At 44.8% G+C, this 20,404-nt stretch overlaps 1 protein-coding gene across 1 annotated transcript in view; it reads left to right on the top strand.

Annotated features, from left to right (window-relative positions):
- LOC115204006 (sarcoplasmic/endoplasmic reticulum calcium ATPase 2) overlaps positions 1 to 18,533 on the top strand; it is a 46,143-nt gene extending 27,610 nt beyond the window's left edge. Inside the window, exons 6-21 of the mRNA XM_029769195.1 lie at positions 4,008 to 4,088; positions 6,908 to 6,993; positions 7,311 to 7,608; positions 7,722 to 7,888; positions 9,920 to 10,008; positions 10,133 to 10,235; positions 10,415 to 10,546; positions 11,416 to 11,535; positions 12,369 to 12,587; positions 15,177 to 15,512; positions 15,705 to 15,925; positions 16,125 to 16,327; positions 16,441 to 16,526; positions 16,644 to 16,777; positions 16,946 to 17,063; positions 17,218 to 18,533. Of these exons, the coding sequence (XP_029625055.1) occupies positions 4,008 to 4,088; positions 6,908 to 6,993; positions 7,311 to 7,608; positions 7,722 to 7,888; positions 9,920 to 10,008; positions 10,133 to 10,235; positions 10,415 to 10,546; positions 11,416 to 11,535; positions 12,369 to 12,587; positions 15,177 to 15,512; positions 15,705 to 15,925; positions 16,125 to 16,327; positions 16,441 to 16,526; positions 16,644 to 16,777; positions 16,946 to 17,063; positions 17,218 to 17,493 (2,669 nt within the window). The 3' untranslated portion in view covers positions 17,494 to 18,533. The remainder of the gene's footprint in view (positions 1 to 4,007; positions 4,089 to 6,907; positions 6,994 to 7,310; positions 7,609 to 7,721; positions 7,889 to 9,919; positions 10,009 to 10,132; positions 10,236 to 10,414; positions 10,547 to 11,415; positions 11,536 to 12,368; positions 12,588 to 15,176; positions 15,513 to 15,704; positions 15,926 to 16,124; positions 16,328 to 16,440; positions 16,527 to 16,643; positions 16,778 to 16,945; positions 17,064 to 17,217) is intronic.
- Positions 18,534 to 20,404: the final 1,871 nt, after the last annotated feature.

Raw genomic sequence — 20,404 nt, 5'->3', positions numbered from 1 at the left:
TACCAGAAAGACCCTACCTACCTACTTTCCACGTTTGTATTCATTAGTTTACTTGTCAGTAACCCTGCACAGTTTGTGGCACACACAAATTGTCCAGTCCGTCTCACACACACACTCTGATTAGGTGCTCATCTATATACAGCCAAGCCAATCAGTGTGGTCGCATCAGGTCAAAACCCAACCGCAACACCTGCCTCCCTTTTTAGATTACATCAATGGTCAGATATCTGCCCTACTGTTATGTTTTCCATGACTGAGCGGTTTCAGGTAACTTTCTTAACTCTGTCCACATCTTTTTGTCCCACAATGTGTTTGCCTGCCTCTTGGTGGACTTTGGTTCTCTGCAAGCATGGGGTCAGAGCAGAGTTCCTTTTGAGATTGCTGAAAGGTGGAAGAGGGGTGGGGAAGAACACAGCGGTGGTGCTAACGAGTGGAGGGGATGACCTCAACATGAGCTGAGGCGCGTGCCAGAAACCTGAGACTGCCTTCACAACCTCGTCTTCTGTGGCTTTCACTTTAACCGCCTGGCTGAGTGGCTTCAACCCCCCTTAGAGGAAGAGGGCGACCAGGCGGGATCTAGAGTGGAAGCCACTGCTTAGCAGTTGTCAAGCCTAGGTTTATCCTCCAGCGCTAACAGCATTCCCGGTCACTCTGCTACAGGTTGCCTGATTCAGAGATTCCCTTCCTCGTTTCTATTTTCACCCACAGTTGGCTGTCAGGAACAATGATTCTGTGTGGTATTTCCTAAAACATCACCGCAGCAGCAGTTCTTTCGCCAGCTCTCCTTCCAGGATTTTTCTCGTCCAGCTGATTTGACGTCACCTCACCACCTTCCCTTTCAGCATTCAGACCATCACCAACCACCGCTACTGTTGCCATGGCAATAACCCTGACCACTTCAAGCCACAACATCCTGTATATAGGAATCAAACAAGCACTCTCTTTCCCTTGCTCTCTCACTACACATCCAGCATGGCAGGTGACTCTCAGAATAGGGTAAATGACCCAGGAAACTGCAGGCTTAGGTGTAGCCTCGCCAGGGAGTAGGAAGATCACTGACGTTTCTGGACCCCCCCCATGTAGACTGAGCCCTGGGTGACTCTTTACCAGAACAGGAGAGGGGTGACATGACCTGCATATTTTCCCCCCTCTGCTTGTGGTCTGCAGTAACAAGTTTTACACAGCTCCACACAAGCACCACTGCAGCTAAGGCCAGATTCCATGTCACAACACGTGCACATGCATTAGTGAATGTTAATCTTTGTGCTGAAAAGGATTGCCTTGGCCTTTGTGGGCTGAAGTTTGTGTTGCTTCCCATTTATCTCTCTCGGAGAGGATCTTTGAGACTCCGGGGGGATGGAAAAAGGTCCTCAACCTGGAAACAACAGTCTGTCCCTTTCTCAGAAAGTTGACCAGCTAAATAACGCTTCCTCCATGCTGATGGAGAGTGACTTCTACAACCTCTAATGCAAGCTAGTTCACACGTCATTTCATTTTTAGAACCCCACGTCTGTCTGCAGTGGCGAGTCAGTTAGGGTTATCCAAACCAACAGCGACATCCGTGGACACGGTGTGATGCTCAGCTCTGCACTATGACTAATGGCACGGATAAGGTTGTGCCTTTTCTTCTCAAACTGTTAATTATCTATGGAGTTATTAGGAAATTACCCTTAGTGACCCTGTTTTTTTGGAGTAACCATTGATGACACCAATCCATCCTATTCTTGTCAAACATGTTTTGAACAGCTTGTCTAATGATGACCTATTCTTACAGATGCTCTGCTCTCATTGTCATCAAAAGTAGGTTACCCATCTATTCATGACCCTCTTAACCAACCTGACGTCTATATGGGGAACACGCTCCACTATTAGCTAGTTTGGTTTAGTGCCATTTTGACAGTGGCTTTTTATAAATTGAGTCCAAACAGGGACTCAATATTTAGTATATTTTGCACATGTATTTGTTGTTGAGCTACCCTCATCTCACACCTCCCAATCCATCCTTCAATCTGGTCCTGTTGAGATTGATCTAGTTTGAAGCCTGGCGGGTGATAATGATGTTTTGACAGCCACCAAGGATGAAGAGGATAGCGCTCCATTTTAAACTTTACTGTTGGAGTTGGCACAGCTAAGGCCAGGGTTTTATCAGAATGTTGGGAGGGATGAAGCTAGAAATAAGTAGCTGCTTCTCTTGCCTAGTTCCATAAGGCCCATAGCAGAGACTCCTGCCCAGCAGTGTTCACATCTAAACCCTAACTACTGCACTGTAGAACTGATCAAAATGGTTTTGCGTAGGGCTTTCCCTGACAAAAAGAAAAACCTTGGTTGACTGAAAGTTGTCTGTTCTTTCGAACAACACCCCCCCCCCCCCAAATGTTTTCCATTGACATCTTATGCGTTTTAATAAAATCAACTATATGCTTTAAGTGAACTGTTTGAAATAAGACACAAATGAGTCGGGAGCCAGAGGTCAAGATAACCAGAAGAAGAAACTTAACCTGACCCAACCATCCTCCTCCCGTTCCTGCTGACTTTTTCAAATTCTGCCTTTCCTCTCCTGAAGTTGTCGGTAATGGGCTACACGAGGAGTCAGCTACCTTTCTCATGTGGACTGCCAGTTTATCTTACCATTTCTACCCATCTGCGTACCAGTGCTGGTTTTCATATGCACGTTTTCGAGGAACATTAGCGCTCTAAACTAAGGACAATGCCTAACTTGACAAATGGAATTAAATAATCTTGTTTCTGCTCTGCAAACGTGTCCACTCTGACAATGAACTGTAAAAGACTGGGATAATAATATATTGAATGCATTAACAGAAATTACCCTAACTAAACAAACATTGTAGATTAGGAATAATGGTAAATGTACTACTGGTGATATATGTAAAGGGGAATTGATAGACCCTTACAATCAAGGCAAACAATTCACACAATAATGTCGTGAAACAATGAAGGTGCGCAAATTGTCAGGAGAGCACATTCTGGAGAGAGAAGTACGTTTTAGCCACACTGCCCTTGGACTGTGCCATCCATGCGGCCTCTAATGGATTAGTTCACTGAGATGGGCACGAATCAGACGGTTGTCTCGTGTGCCATAAAAATAATATAGATATATTTGCTACTGCTCGACAAAAAACAAATCTTGGTCGACAAACAGCCCGTCGACTAATTGGGATCAGCCCTAGTTTTGCATGTCGTACAGTAGGCAGTCTTTGTCTATATGAAGTAGTTGGACTAAATACACAGTAAAACTACATCTGAAGAACAAGCCCTTTTTAAATTCTGCATTCTTAATCAAACCCCACTACCTAAAGCAACTTATCAGTCCCTTTATCTTCTGTATGTAAATTGAATAATCTTTTGTCTGTATTTTATTTTTAGTTGTCTGACCCCAGTAAGACTAGCTGTTGCCATTAGTGTCGGCTAATGGGGATCCTAATAAATCAAATCGTATGAAACCTCATTTGGAAATCCCTGTTGTTCTTTCAGGCTGACAGCAGGATACACTGTTACCCCATCGGTCGTAACTAATAAATGTCAAGAGCCTTGAATAGCATCTTGTCCCTGTCCCATTTCAGTGGTGCAAAGAGTTGTTTGGTAATGGGAGATTTACATTTTACCAAAGCCTTGTTTTAGTGGAAACAATGAGCTGCCTTCTATTTCAGTCCCCCGCCCGTCCAGTGGAACATTCATCTTTTTTGACAGATCGCTTTATCTGAGCTGTTATCCAGCAAAGATGTTTCGTTTGATGTCATTAGCCTTCATTCTGCACGTATTAGTGAGCCAGTGGTTTCGTGTATGTGCATCTCTGTGTGGGGAGAATTGGACGTTACCTGTGAACGTCATTAGTGTTTACTATTTTTGACATGAAAAAATGTGTTTTATAAAGCCGTAATCCATTTACTGAAGGTGTCCTCATCAGTATAATCAACTCAAAGACCTGTTTTTTTAAAAGGCTCTAGTTGTACTTAAACGGTTTCTCCCTCCATTGTTTTTCTCCACAGTTGGCGACAAAGTTCCTGCAGATATTCGACTGACCTCTATCAAGTCCACAACCCTGAGGGTGGACCAGTCCATTCTGACAGGTGAGTCATACTTTTCAATCTTCGTCTTTTACATTGTTCTTGCAGCCAGAAAAGCATTGCAAGAACGAAATGTTCCAGGGATTCATAGTCTGAAGGTTATTTACCCTTGCTGTTTTTTGTGTAGAGCTTGTATGTAGTTGCTAGTGTTTGAGTTGGGTTATATGAGCTGATGAAAGGCTCCAGGTTGAGTCACCAATTGAGGGTGACCCTGAAACGGTCAATGTGAGAACAAAATGATCATTACTCTCACTGAGTGACTCTGATCATTTATTCGAGAGTCAGCAGTGCTTAGTCAATACAGTGTAGAGGAGGATGGACTGCTAGAGGGAGGGAAAGACAGGCTGAGGGTTATGAGAAGATGATCTGTTGGCATTGATTATTTTGTGAAAAATCATTCACGTGAGATGGTAAGGAATTTGCATGATGGTAAAGCACTAAGGACCACGCCTTCTCATGCAATGCCATGCCAATTGGCCACATGGTGTTGTAACAAGCGATTTGAACATGCTAACCTTTAAAGCTCACGCCCCTCACCCCTAGAGTCCTGAAATTCGGTATAAAGGTCCCTCACAAGGAACAAATTTGCCTCAAGAACCCATAAGATGACCCATTCTTTATAAACCGCCATGAAGGATTTCTGCCATTTTGAATTTCAAAACGCTACTCCTCTGGCACCTAATGACCAATCTGCACAAAACTTGGTACATGGCATCTATGGACCAGGCACTCACACATGACTTTTCATGACCAAGCACACACAAATGACATCATCTCAAACACCATGACTAATAAACATTCATGTTGGCGTGGTCTGGCACATAAAGGCAGAACTCTGACACGGATATTCATTTGACATTTTAGTCATTTAGCAGATGCTCTTATCCAAAGTGAGTGCATACATTTTCGTACTGGTCCCCCATGGGAGTTGCAACACCAGGGCTGTGGGTTCAAGTGCCATGCTCTACCAACTGAGCCACACGGGACCCATCGTATTGTGACAAATCCTGGTAGACATGTTCCATACACTGTCGAGACTTACATATCGCTGCACATTCATATCGACCACACGGTGGTGCTATAACGGGCATATTTTTATATATCTGTTTGACTCAGTGATGACATTTGGCACACACTCACTCGATTTTGAGTCTTATCTATAAAGAATGGGTCAGTTTAGCCTCATGGGGACGCTGTCGGACAGGAAATATCAGTCATGCAAGCTCATTGGCTCACAGTGGCCATGAGTGAGTCTTGGAAAATATTGTGTTGGAAGATGTGTGTCTATATATGCTATATACCTATTTTGGTGCTGAGCGGTTTTGTAGAGAAATAAATGTTTTAAAGTAGTAAACATAATTTGAAAATGGTCCAAATTACATCAAAATAATATTGAATGATCAGTTTTGAGTTCTGATATTTGGCAAGCGTTGTAAACGGTACAAAAGTAGCACGTCCCAGGGCAATATGGGCAATTTTTCATGATGGTGGCACAGTGGGCCACAGCTGCTTGCATGGCCATATATTAGAGGCTAATGAATTATTTTCTATTGACTGATTTAATAATATGAACTGTAACTTTGTAAAATCTGAAATTGTCACATGTTGGGTTTTTATTTTTGTAAAGCGTAAACTATTTTCACACACACTACATAGCCAAAAGTATGTGTACACACCTTCAAATGAGTGGATTTGGCTATTTCTGCTACACATGTTGCTGACATGTATACATTGTAGCACACAGCCAATGCAATCTCCATAGACATTGGCAGTAGAATGTACTGAAGAGCTCAGTGACTTTCAACGTGGCACCGTCATAGGATGCCACCTTTCCAACAAGTCAGTTAAGTCTCTCCCCTGCTAGAGCTGTTATTGTGAAGTGGAAACGTCTAGGTGCAACAACGGCTCAGCCGCGAAGGGGTAGGCCACACAAGCTCACAGAACGGGACCCCTGAGTGCCGAAGGGCGTAAAAGTCGTCAGTTGCAACGCTCACTACTGAGTTACAAACTGCAACGTCAGCAATAGAACTGTTCGCCGGGAGCTTCATGAAATGGTTTCCGTGGCGGCGCAGCCGCACACAAGCCTAAGATCACCATGCGCATTGCCAAGTGTCGGCTGGAGTGGTGTAAAACCTGCTGCCATTGGACTCTGTAGCAGTGGAAACGCGTTCTTTGGAGTGATGAATCACGCTTCACCATCTGGCAGTCCGACCATTGGCACAAAGCGAGGTCCATACAAAAATGGTTTCTAGATCTTTGGAAGAAATTCACTGGCCTGATCAAAGCCCTGACCTCAACCCCATCGAACACATTTGGGATGAATTGGAATGCTGACTGTGAATAAGCCAGGCCTAATCGCCCAACATCAGTGCCCGACCTCACTAATGCTCTTGCGGCTGAATGGAAGCAAGTCCCTGCAGCAATGTTCCAACGTCAAGTGGAAAGCCTTCCCAGAAGAGTGGAGGCTGTTATAACATCAAAGGGGGAGGGGGGGGGGCAACTCTATATTAATGCCCATGACGAGCAGGTGTCCACATACTTTTGGTGGAGTTTGTGGTATTTCAGCTGCTTTTCACCACATTCATGGCTATAATCTGTGAAAAGCAGTGCAACGCTTGCTGAGCTGATTACCCACTAGGCCTTGCTTTCCCCTGCAGTGCAGATTCAGGAGTGAAAGTCTTTTGCATGCAGCATTTTGTAATTGGCAGCCATGCTCAGTCAGCTGTGAAGTCAACACACCCGTCAACCTGTCACCTCATTGCTCTGTGTAAGGGCTGCGTTTGATCCCCGTCTTCCTCATCCCTCTTTTTGTCCTCCTGCAGGAGAGTCTGTCTCTGTGATCAAGCACACTGACCCGGTGCCTGATCCCCGGGCTGTCAACCAGGACAAGAAGAACATGCTCTTCTGTGTGAGTCTTTTAGAAAACGTTGAAATACCTCTCTCCCTTCCCCTTTCATCTTCTCTTGCCTCTTCATTACATGATCCGCTTTCTCTTTTAGCGAACCCAAGATTTATAATCTCCTCCGTTCCTTCTATCTTCTCCTTTACATGTTCCTCTCTGGGATTTTGATGGCTGGCCTCTTCTCCTTAACCCCTCGTCCGCTTCTTCCCTGGTTCTTTTCTGCTCCTCCCTCACTAGTTCATGTCCCAATGTGTATTTTAGGTAATTACATCCCTCAGCAGTGTACACCTGTAGTTTCACCACCTCTCCTTTGTCCTCCACAGGGCACCAACATAGCAGCGGGTAAGGCGGTGGGCGTGGTGGTGGCCACGGGCGTCAACACGGAGATCGGAAAGATCCGGGACGAGATGGCGGCCACAGAGCAGGAGCGCACGCCGCTGCAGCAGAAGCTGGATGAGTTCGGGGAGCAGCTGTCCAAGGTCATCTCCCTGATCTGCATCGCCGTGTGGCTCATCAACATCGGCCACTTCAACGACCCCGTCCACGGAGGCTCCTGGATCCGCGGCGCCGTCTACTACTTCAAGATCGCTGTGGCCCTGGCCGTAGCCGCCATCCCAGAGGGTAAGAGAGTGGGAGGAGGGAGTGAGGGGAAGCCGTCTATAGTATACAGAAAGCAATACATTGGGCTCCAGCGTTGTTAGTGTCTCTAACTCCCCTCTCGCTCTCTTTACCAGGGCTGCCTGCTGTCATCACCACTTGCCTGGCTCTGGGAACCCGCCGCATGGCCAAGAAGAACGCCATCGTCCGCAGCCTGCCCTCTGTGGAGACCCTGGGCTGCACCTCGGTCATCTGCTCGGACAAGACCGGTACCCTCACCACCAACCAGATGTCTGTCTGCAGGGTGAGTCCCCATCCGCAGAGCACCGTGGAGGAGATGGATGGTGGGGGGAGCAGGGGCGGTTGATAAGTATTATGGTTACGTCTGACTCTAAGGGTCATATTCAGATTATTAAAACTAACATTACCTTAGTAGTGAAAAATATCAATCATTCTAGCTGTATGTGTGCTGCTGCCTAGTCGCTATATGAAACAAATCTCCTGCTGCTCAATGTGAAAGCCGTGATTTTAAAAACACCACCTCAAACCTGGCCTCCTAGGACAAGCTTTCTGCACTAGCAGGTAGGGGTCCAGCTGAGATAAACAGGGCCTACAGCAGCCTCTTCCACACTTTAAGCTCTCTAAACTCATCTTTACTCGTCTTTTACTTTATGTAGCTGTAAACCTGCGTCAGGAGAAGGCCGTGTTCTTGCCAACCATGAACAATCCATTCAGTGAAAACATTGACACTGATTTGGCATCATCCCTGGAAATAAATCAGTCTTGACAGCATCTGCTGACAGTGTGGATTTATCCCCAGGGTGTTGTCGAGGTTGAAGGGCAACACTGTATAATGAAGGATTCATTTATTTGCAAGCACGGTTTAAATGAGATTGGAAAGAAGAGGCTTTGAAATTCCGCTGTTCCCGTATTCATTGAATTCTACCCTATTAGATTGATTAAATCCATCTGTCGAACTCTGTACCTTCCTGCCCCCACCTTGTGTGACTCATCGCCAGTCTGCGGGCAGTGAAAAGACCTTAATGTATCATCACCCCTCCCTCAGTCCCCCAGCCTGTTTCCCCAATGGTCTCCTCCGCTGCTATTCTCTTCCACTACATCACTCCTGCCCTCTCTTCTCACGTTTAAATCCCTATTTCTTATATTCTTCATCCCGCTACCCCACTCCTCAATACCTCTCTCTCTCATGCAGTATTATTATCTGTATGCAGCAGTCAGTCACTTGCAGTAGTGTTGCATAACTGACCTTGTGTTTTAGACCTGTCTCCCCTCTAACATGGTGTGTGATGCAGTTCTTGGATTTGGGGGGGGGGGGGTTGAAGAAACCTCTTGTTTACGCTGTCTAATTGTTTTCCAATGCAAAGGTTCCTAGCATAATGTACTTTTGAACTATTCCTGTACCAATACTGCAATTCGGCTGCTGTGTGAGAAGGGTAGCTCTAAAATTAGCCGGCTGGAGTAGAGGAATGTTAATTTATTCTGTGATTTTTGGTAAAGCATTCCTGAATGTCACAGCTCTTTGAAGTCTGTACTGTGCCTCAGGAGGGAAGGGGAAAGAACACCGGTTCATCCTTTTTATTTGGATATTTCTCTCAATCTCTCATCCTGCCTCGATTCTCTGCAGAGCAGACGCCTGGGAGATTAGCCTCACTCAGTGTGTGTGTGTGCGTGCGTATCTCTGTTGCATGCCAGCTGTGGAGGAGGCAGGCTTGCCCTCTTACTCACGCTCCCTCTTCTCTCCGTCTCCCTTTGTTTCAGTTTTTCTCACTGCTCTTTCTCTCCTCTCACCCTGTCCCTGTCTGCTTTCTCTCCCATCTCCTCCTCACTCTCTTTCTTTCCCCTGTTCCGCCTCCTTGTTGGTTTGTCTGTTTTTGTTCCTTATGGAGAACTAATGTCCTGCTCTTCCGTCACATTGTGTGGGCTACCATTCATTTACATAGAGATGACATCCAGGCTTTCATCCCAGCACGGATGTAAATTGGTTACCCTTGTCTACCCTGCAGTGAGAACCTCTTCAAGAGACCTACAGCCACCAGTGTAAAGTGTGCTTAATCCTTAGTGGTTTTATTCCCAGGCGCAGTAGAATTGATTTCATTCATTTGCCAAAGGCTATTATGGTTCATCAGTGCTCTACTTGTATTGCAGTTGCCTGCTGCACCCTACTGGGTAGGCTGCTACTACTGCATGTAGATCAATGGACTCTTCAGCGTTAGGTTGATTCAGGGGATCTAGAGAACTTCTGGTGGTGTAAGTCCAGAACAGTTGCTGTGTGACTTGTAACCTGACAGATTCTCTCCCTGTGTTTGTGTTCTAGATGTTCATTATTGACCAGGCAGAGGGCAATAGCTGCTCCCTGAAGGAGTTCACCATCACTGGCTCCACATACGCCCCTGAGGGACAAGTGTGAGTAATTAGTGTACACACACAGTCAATGAAACATGTTGTGTCGTCTCATTGTCAATACACCAATACAACCTACCTGAGCTCACTGTTCCCCCTTTTTCATGGCTGTTGTCTTTTATTCCAGGTACCATGATGGTAAACCAGTCAAGTCCTCCCAGTATGATGGATTAGTAGAGATGGCCTCTATCTGTGCCCTGTGTAACGACTCTTCCCTGGATTACAATGAGGTTTGTGTCCTTTACAAACGTCACTGTTAGGTTCCGGCTGGTTGAAAAGTCCCGGTCACACAAATCAGTGGTTGATTTATTGGTTTGAATATTACTATTCTTTTGTGGATATACAAGTAAACAGGTTTTTAGTTGTTCATTGCTACGATCTTGCTAATGAGTGTGTGCTTTCTCCTCAGACCAAAGGTGTGTATGAGAAGGTGGGCGAGGCCACAGAGACTGCCCTCACCTGTCTGGTGGAGAAGATGAATGTGTTCGACACCAACGTCAAGGGCATGTCCAAGATCGAGAGAGCCAACGCCTGCAACTCTGTAAGCTACTGTTTGCTACTCTCTCAATCCCAACGTGTTCCTCGTGTGAAAGTATTATACAACTCAGTGTTGGTCCCAAATATCACCCTATTCCCTTTATTGTGCACTGCTTTTGACCCGAGCCCTATGGGACCTGCTGGTCAAAGGTAGTGCACTATATAGGGAATAGGGTGCCTTCAAGGATGCTGACTGAGTGTGGTCCTACTCCATCAGACCCCCCTCCAAGTTGTGCTGTTCCACTCCCCCAGTTGTTAAGGATGTGTTGGGGTGTTTCGTCTGTGTGTGGTCCTACCCCCAGTTGTTAAGGATGTGTTGGGGTGTTTCGTCTGTGTGTGGTCCTACCCCCAGTTGTTAAGGATGTGTTGGGGTGTTTCGTCTGTGTGTGGTCCTACCCCCAGTTGTTAAGGATGTGTTGGGGTGTTTTGTCTGTGTGTGGTCCTACCCCCAGTTGTTAAGGATGTGTTGGGGTGTTTCGTCTGTGTGTGGTCCTACCCCCAGTTGTTAAGGATGTGTTGGGGTGTTTTGTCTGTGTGGTCCTACCCCCAGTTGTTAAAGGATGTGTTGGGGTGTTTCGTCTCCTACCCCCAGTTGTTAAGGATGTGTTGGGGTGTTTCGTCTGTGTGGTCCTACCCCCAGTTGTTAAGGATGTGTTGGGGTGTTTCGTCTGTGTGGTCCTACCCCCAGTTGTTAAGGATGTGTTGGTGTTTCGTCTATGTGTGGTCCTACCCCCAGTTGTTAAGGATGTGTTGGGGTGTTTCGTTTGTGTGGTCCTACCCCCAGTTGTTAAGGATGTGTTGGGGTGTTTTGTCTGTGTGGTCCTACCCCCAGTTGTTAAGGATGTGTTGGGGTGTTTCGTTTGTGTGGTACAGGTGATAAAGCAGCTGATGAAGAAGGAGTTCACCCTGGAGTTCTCCAGAGACAGGAAGTCCATGTCTGTGTACTGCACCCCCAACAAGGCCCGCTCCTCCATCGGCAAGATGTTCGTCAAGGTAGCGATGAGGAGCCACCCAGAGTATAGCTTGGATAGTAGACCATATGGACACCGGAGAAATTCCCTATATGGTGCACAACATTTTGACTGGGGCCTAGTAGGGCACTATATAGGGTTCCATTTGGGATGCAGTTCTAGATGCCACTTGATAATAACTATGATAAATTATAGGATTTGAGCACGTCTGTTTCAGTACCAGTTTACTTTAGGAGTGTCTATTTAAACTAAGGCCCAAGGTCGGTGTGGTATATGACCAATAAAACAGGCTAAGGACTGCAGAGTGCCTGGATACAGCCCTTAGCCGTGGTATGTTGGCCATATACCACAAACCCCCAATGTTCCTTATTGCTGTTATTAACCAGTTACCAACATAAATGGAACAGTAAACAAGTGTTTTTGCATCATACCTGTGGTATATTGTTTGATATACACATGGTTGAAATGCTATTTCAGCCAATCAGCATCATGGCTGAAACTACCTGGTTTATAATAAAGCAATAAGGCCCGAGGGGGGGAGTGGTATATGACCAATATATCACGGCTAAGGGCTGTTCTTGGGCACGACGCAACGCCTGGATACAGCCCTTAGCTGTTGAATATTGGCAATATACCACAAACACCCGAGGTGCCTTATGAACTAGTTACAAATGTAATTAGAGCAGTAAAAATCTTATGTTTTTTTGTCATACCTGTGGTATACAGTCTGAGCCAGTCAGCATTCAGGTGTCAAACTACCTGGTTTATAATTGTAGTTTAATCTACAGTATGTAGTAAATGAGCCGAGGCTGACGCTTTATTTCCCCTGGTTTGACTTCCTCTCTCTCTTTCCAGGGAGCCCCAGAGGGAGTGATTGACAGGTGCACTCACATCCGTGTGGGAGGGAAAAAGGTGCCATTGACCCCGGGCATCAAGGACAAGGTGTTGTCAGTGATCAGGGAGTACGGGACAGGGCGCGACACCCTGCGCTGCCTGGCTTTGGCCACAAAGGACAACCCTGTCGCCAAAGAGGACATGGTGCTGGAAGACTCAAACCGCTTCATCGAATACGAGGTGAGAGAATGGAGGGAGAGGGGGGCCTTAATGAAGTGAGTGACAGGAATAGCAGGGCATTTATTCAGAGAAGTGATTTAAGACTAGTATAGCCCATAGGCCTATATGATTTTTAATAAGATTTGTAGTACAACTAAAGTGGCCAAATAACTAACTTCTTAAAATGAATCTGCTTTGCAAGGGGTGTAGAGCCTAACTTGCATATATAAGCTGTGAGTGATTTTCACGTTTGGTGAAGTTAGTTTTCACCATAAAACTGCACTTTTACAATAAAAGCATTACATGCATATTCGCATTTGCGGTCACTTTTGATAATGGTGTTTTCCTGCTAATGGAACATTGGTGTTTGTAACCTCCTACCATGTGCACATTGCTGCGCTTAAGCAGAGCTCATGCCTTTTTGTTATTTTTTTCAAATCGTCGTTAGTCGCATCATGCAGCATTACAATATATTAAAAATCAAAACATACAGAATAACGTTTATCACAACTAAAGTTACATTAATCACTCTAAATGAAGCATGTTGGAGTACCTGTTTCTTTGTAAACCGCTCAACACAGAATAGCCGCATGTGCACACTCCCTCAAATCGCTTGGAGAGAGGATATTTTCTATTTTATTCAGCTTTGTTTAATTGTATTCTTCATGCTATAAAATAATGCCACGGAATTCTAAGCAAATCTTGTTTGCTTAACCTCTCAAGCATCCCACCTACTCAACAGCCAGTTGAATCCCGTGGAGCGTTATTCAAATACCTTAGAAATGCTATTACTTCAATTTCTCAAACATATGACTATTTTACACCATTTTAAAGACAAGACTCTCGTTAATCTAACCACACTGTCCGATTTCAAAAAGGCTTTACAACGAAAGCAAAACATTAGATTGCCAGCAGAGTACCCAGCCAGAAATAATCAGACACCCATTTTTCAAGCTAGCATATAATGTCACATAAACCCAAACCACAGCTAAATGCAGCACTAACCTTTGATGATCTTCATCAGATGACTATCTTAGGACATTATGTTATACAATACATGCATGTCTGTTCAATCAAGTTCATATTATATCAAAAACCAGCTTTTTACATTAGCAGGTGACTAGCATTCCCACCGAACACTTCCGGTGAATTTACTAAATTACTCACGATAAACGTTCACAAAAAACATAACAATTATTTTAAGAATTATATATACAGAACTCCTCTATGCACTCGATATGTCCGATTTTTTTTTTTTTTTTTAAATAGCTTTTCGGTGAAAGCACATTTTGCAATATTCTAAGTAGATAGCCCGGCATCACAGGGCTAGCTATTTAGACACCCAGCAAGTTTAGCCCTGACCAAAGTCAGATTTACTATAAGAAAAATGTTATTACCTTTGCTGTCTTCGTCAGAATGCACTCCCAGGACTTCTACTTCAATAACAAATGTTGGTTTGGTCCCAAATAATCCATTGTTATATCCAAGTAGCGGCGTTTTGTTTGTGTGTTCTAGACACTATTCGAAAGGGTAAATAAGGGTTACGAGCACGACGCATTTCGTGACATTTTTTTTTTTAAATATTCCATTACCGTACTTCGAAGCATGTCAACCGCTGTTTAAAATCAATTTTTATGCCATTTTTCTTGTAAAAAAGCGATAATATTCCGACCGGGAAATCGTTTTTTATTACAAAGAGAGTGAAAGTAAAAGCATGCTATCCCCTCATGCACGAGCCTCAGTCTGATGGCCCTCTGATAGAGCACTTGCCAAACGCGCTAGTGTGTTTCAGCCTGGGCCTTGAATTACGTCATTCAGCTTTTTCCCGGGTTCTGAGAGCCTATGGGAGCCGTAGGAAGTGTCATGCCAGAGATCCCCTGTTTTTATTAGAGATGAGGGCAAGAAATAGTCAGACAGGCCACTTCCTGTAAGGAATCTTCTCAGGTTTTTGCCTGCCATATGAGTTCTGTTATACTCACAGACACCATTCAAACAGTTTTAGAAACTTTAGGGTGTTTTCTATCCAAAGCCAATAATTATATGCATATTCTAGTTACTGGGCAGGAGTAGTAACCAGATTAAATCGGGTACATTTTTTATCCGGCCGTGCAAATACTGCCCCCTATCCCCAACAGGTTAATGAACTAGTGTAGCCCACAGCCATATGGCATAGCCAGATCAGGACCTAACATAAGGACAACTCAGAGTATGCTATTCTGTTTTTCCGAAATTGACATTTTCTTCATATCATGCTTCTTCAGACCTGTCTAAAATAAATCATGGATTTATAGTGAAGGTGTAGGCTATATTACTTTTTAAAATGTAGGTGTTTCAAAGGTCTGCATCAGTGGCTTGTAGGCTAGATGTGTTTGTTAATTAACGGTCAATTACCACGAGACCGACAGTTATTTGCTTGAGAATCACCGGCTGACAACATTTTGTGACCGCCACAGCCCCAAGTACAACTAATACAACTTTAAACTTGATGAGGCTGCAAAGTAATCATGTGTATATTTCAGAAATGTATAATTTTGGTCATTGGATTAGGCGTGAGTGAGCCAAAGCCAGGACTCTAGTCTGGTCTGACTGTTCCGCTGTGTCTCTCCCCAGACGGACCTGACATTCGTGGGCTGCGTGGGCATGCTGGACCCCCCCAGGGCTGAGGTGGCTGCCTCCATCAAGCTGTGCCGCCTGGCCGGCATCCGCGTCATCATGATCACCGGCGACAACAAAGGCACGGCCGTGGCCATCTGCCGCCGCATCGGCATCTTCAGCGACCACGACGACGTCTCGTCCATGGCCTTCACCGGCCGCGAGTTTGACGACCTATCGCCGGCGGCCCAGCGAGACGCCGTGGTGAACGCCCGCTGCTTCGCCCGCGTGGAGCCATCCCACAAGTCCAAGATCGTGGAGTTCCTGCAGTCCATGGATGAGATCACAGCCATGGTGAGACATGGTCCACCTTAGACCTTCCTCATCAGTTTGTACTGAAACTCCACACTTTGTGGTTCGGCCTTCATGATTGATCAGCCCTCTGCATGTAATGTAACCTTGACTCAATCCAGTATGTTATTAGTTTAAACAGATCCTGTAGAACAGTTGATTAGCTGGTTAACCCTGTCCTTTCTCCATGGCCAGACTGGTGATGGAGTGAACGACGCCCCTGCTCTGAAGAAGGCAGAGATCGGCATCGCCATGGGTTCAGGCACGGCTGTAGCTAAGTCGGCCTCTGAGATGGTCCTGGCCGATGACAACTTCTCTACCATCGTGGCGGCTGTGGAGGAGGGCAGGGCCATCTACAACAACATGAAGCAGTTCATCCGCTACCTCATCTCCTCCAACGTGGGAGAGGTCGTCTGGTGAGGATCCAGACTTGGTCCAAAATGGCTCCCCATTTCCATTTGAAGGGCACTACTTTTGACCCAATAGGGAATTGGTCAATAGTAATGCACTATATAGGGAATAAGGTGTAATTTGCTTCAGCGGGGGAATCGATAAACGGTTCTCAGTACCATGGTAACAAGGCTCCATGTAAATGTTTTTCCATCATTCCTACAGCATCTTCCTGACCGCTGCTCTAGGCTTCCCTGAGGCTCTGATCCCTGTCCAGCTGCTGTGGGTCAACCTGGTGACGGACGGCCTCCCTGCCACAGCCCTGGGCTTCAACCCCCCCGACCTGGACATCATGAACAAGGTCCCCCGCAATGCCCGCGAGCCCCTCATCTCTGGATGGCTGTTCTTCAGATACCTCGCCATCGGATGTGAGTGGACCTCTAGAACAAAATATCCCCTCATTGATTTGATTTAGTTGGATGTGTTTCGGCTGTTGTGTGTATCCAGATAGCCATGTGACTCCTGTGCTCTACCTCTTCAGGCTATGTGGGTGCGGCTACAGTTGGGGCTGCTTCCTGGTGGTTCGTTGCTGCTGCGGACGGACCCAGGATCACCTTTTACCAACTGGTAAGATGCCAATACAACACACACACACACACACACACACACACACACACACACACACACACACACACACACACACACAGTTACTCTTACTTAGCTGCTTTTCTCCTCTGCCCACAGAGCCACTTTCTGCAGTGTGGTCCTGATAACCCTGAGTTTGAGGGTTTGGAGTGTGAGCTGTTTGAGTCCCCCTACCCTATGACCATGGCCCTGTCTGTGCTCGTCACCATCGAGATGTGCAACGCCCTCAACAGGTCAGACTATGCCACTACATCTTTCACATTCCCTCTCTTATTTCACTGTTGCTTTAGGCTTGTCACTAGTGGTATAATGATGTGAGATTCATCTGGTGTACATGGTGAAATGATGGGCAAATGGGTGTTCAGTCAGTGACTTAACCCAGTACTTTATGTCTCCCTCAGTGTGTCAGAGAACCAGTCCCTGCTGCGTATGCCCCCCTGGGAGAACATGTGGCTGCTGGGAGCCATCTGCCTCTCCATGTCCCTGCATTTTCTCATCCTCTATGTGGAGCCCCTGCCGGTGAGGTTACCTGCACTAATAATGGGCCTGAGGCTACCAGAAATGCTTTCTAGAACAAGCTATTATAATGCTAGTGTAATAGGTGGGATGGGTGGAGAAACTGCGAAAGCAGGAGAGGTTATCCTGCTCGCTCATGTTATCCTCTCCACTACAGATCATCTTCCAGATCACCCCTCTGAACCTAACCCAGTGGCTGATGGTGCTGAAGCTCTCCCTGCCCGTCCTCCTGCTGGACGAGGTCCTGAAGTTGGCAGCCAGGAACTACATGGAGAACTACCCTGGTAAAGAGCTGGAGAAGCCCAGCAGCAAATGCTGCTCCCTGTTTGCTTGCATGGAGGGCATCTCCTGGCCCTTTGTGGCCCTCACCCTCCCGCTGGTGCTGTGGATTTACAGCACCGACACTAACATGGCAGACATGTTCTGGTCCTGACTGACTTGAGCACAACCCTCTTCCTCCTGTGTGTGCGTAGCTAGAGTGAGTGTGTTTGTGTAGACTTAGTGTGTGCCTGTGTGCCTGCCGAGCATGCACGAGGACACAAACTAAACAAATAATATAAAAATGTAACAATTAAAGTCCTGTTGAGTGTCAGTTGACCATCATGCCCATAGCTGTGGACTTTTTGCTGGTTCGAACGAAAAATACTCTTGTCAGTTTTTATTGTTCATATTGCCTTTTTAAATGTGTATTTTTTTAATGATTTGGGATTGTAATTTTGTCTCATTTCACTACAGTAGAAATAATACATTCCTGTTTTCCGCATCCCTTTTCATGAGTATACAAATTTAGATATTTAAAAGCAGTCCATTGACCTGTACAGAGATTTAACACTATTGTATGCAACTGTTTTTGTTCATCACTTTGTGTAAACGATGGACAAGTCCCAGTTGGCAGGAGATGGGTGTGACGAGTTTGGAGTGATTGTATGCATTGCTGAAAACAAAACAAAAGTATCCTGAAAAATGAAAGCTGCATGTTCTTTGACCTAGCATGAACTGTGTGTTTTTTCACTTACGATTTAGTCACGTCTCCCCCACGTCAATGTAAAAATGACCATGGATTTGTTTATTTTTTAAACTGAACTCTTTGATTTTGAAAAGCCAGTATTTCTGCGCTAGGCAGAGCACAGCTACCTCAATATGATCAATTTAGCTCATTTCTACATGTTTTTACATACTTGGCTTTAGTCTCTATTCAACATTTAGTCAATATAGTTATGACGTCTGAGGTGCGCCCCTATTTCCTTGTGTAGAAAACCAACTTGACAAAAAACCGATTGGCCTTCCCTCTAACTTGTTTTAAAGGATGTAAATGTTGCCGTCTCTGTGGGACATGGGTTGATTCAAAGGAGAGCAAAGGCTATGAAACATTTGATTTAAATGCAGGTTTTCCAATTGACTACTCAAACCATGAACTTAAAACTATTTTTTTTTCTACTTAAAACAAATACATTCATGAACCTTTTGAAACAATGTGTTTTTGTCTTTCTTTAACAGGACTAAGCTAATGGTGTCTAGATCATTTCTATACAGTGTGGTTTTTGGATGGGCACATACTTGAATATAGATAATGTACCAAGTCTTTGAATGCTTCATGCTTATTGGTCGTGACGTGGTTGTCAGGATGTGTTTATACAGAACTCTGATCTAGAGTATTTTTCTCCCCTCTGGGGGGGCTTACAAGTCTGTGAAAGGTGCCGTATACTTTTACAGTAGGAGTCCCAAGGAGTCCATACGATCACGTTATCGGCTTATTAAATGGGTCTGATTTTCAGCAATCCAACGTAGAAATTTCCCTCTGTGTGAAGCATGTCTTTTGGTAGAGGCCTTGGTTTGATTGCACTGTGTGTGTGTGTGTGTGTGTGTGTGTGTTCTTTAACAACTGCTTTCTCCTTCAATGCCTTCCACTGGCTTCCCTTTCACTAGTGAGTATTACATTCCTCCTCCACATTCCTTAACACACCAATCGCTTATACCAACAATTGATAACAGAGAACTGACTAAGCTAAAGAACTTTGATTAACTGCAGGCATCAGCATATATTTAGCATTAGATGATTGACTTTGACCAGCTAAGCCCATCAGATCAATCCATTTCTGCTGTTGCCATTTTGAGTTGTCCATCTGGTGCTCAGGCAGCTCTGCTGTCACTGCAACTTGATGATGGCTAGGGCTGCCGCTGATCAGATTGAATTAACTTGTCTCTGACTGGCTATAGACTCAGGATGGGCTTTTTGACTGTAAGGCTAAACGTTTTCTTTTTTTGTAATTTATTGCACACTTAAAAACAGGCCTGATTGGCTACTGATGTTGCGCGTGGAAGTCTGATTCAGTTGGTTGTGGTTGATATTGAATCGAAGATATTTCAAATTTATATCATAAATCTAGTATGTCACCATTCTTTTAACGGACTTTACCTGATAACATCTTTTTGTTTTCTTGCACATGAACACTTTTGCACCTTAAGCTTATGCTCCCACACAATCACCGATATCAGTGTGGGTGTCTAGTGTTGTCTGCAAGAAAATAATACTGTGCTGTACATTGTCTTTTGGAAATCCAAATAAGAAATTATTTTTTAAAGGTTTTATTTTCTGTGCTGATATTTGTACTCATCATATTTTCTTTCTCTACAGGTGAGGATTAAAACCTGCCATTCCATCTAGTCTGATAGTATATTTGCAGAGACTAACTGTCCTGTCCAGCATGTGTCCTGGGTAGCATCGCACCTCCAATATCATGACTCGTATTGTATGTGTAACCTGTGCAGACATGGGTACAATGCATTTACAGTATATTCACAATTTATTATGAAAAAGATGACCAAGTAGTAAGTGGAATGAGATGGTATAGGAATGTGGGTGAGGGTTAAAATGGTTCGGGGGGGTTTTCTTTATATTTAATGTTAGACTGGGGAGAGATGCCATTTGGATTCTTCAACACAGGGAAGCCTTCCATGTCCCTGACATTCCCACCTGCATGAAGAACCTTCTTCCCACCTTCAAGATTTCACATCAGGTGAACTATCGTAGTTTTCTATCCATGAACAATACATAGTAGTGCATGCCCTTCACCTGTAAGTAGCCATGCAATTTATCTAGATTTCTATAGTAAAATAATATCGTGCAATTCTGCTTGCCATATTAGATTTATTTTAGAGACCTATACTACAGTATCACAAATACTATTTGTGTTTTATCACTGATCAAAAATATTTCTCAATGACATTGTTTGGGAATTTGCACAATATTGGTCCAGGAGATACTGAGGTCTGCTGAGTGAACCGTTACAATATAACCACTCGACTACTGACTATTAGTTGTGGCTCGTGACAAACAGAAGACA

Source organism: Salmo trutta, chromosome 12 (assembly GCF_901001165.1).
Source record: "Salmo trutta chromosome 12, fSalTru1.1, whole genome shotgun sequence".
NCBI classification, from domain to species: Eukaryota; Metazoa; Chordata; class Actinopteri; order Salmoniformes; family Salmonidae; genus Salmo; species Salmo trutta.
Note: the sequence above shows the minus strand (reverse complement) of the source record. Positions and strands in the feature narration are given on the sequence as shown.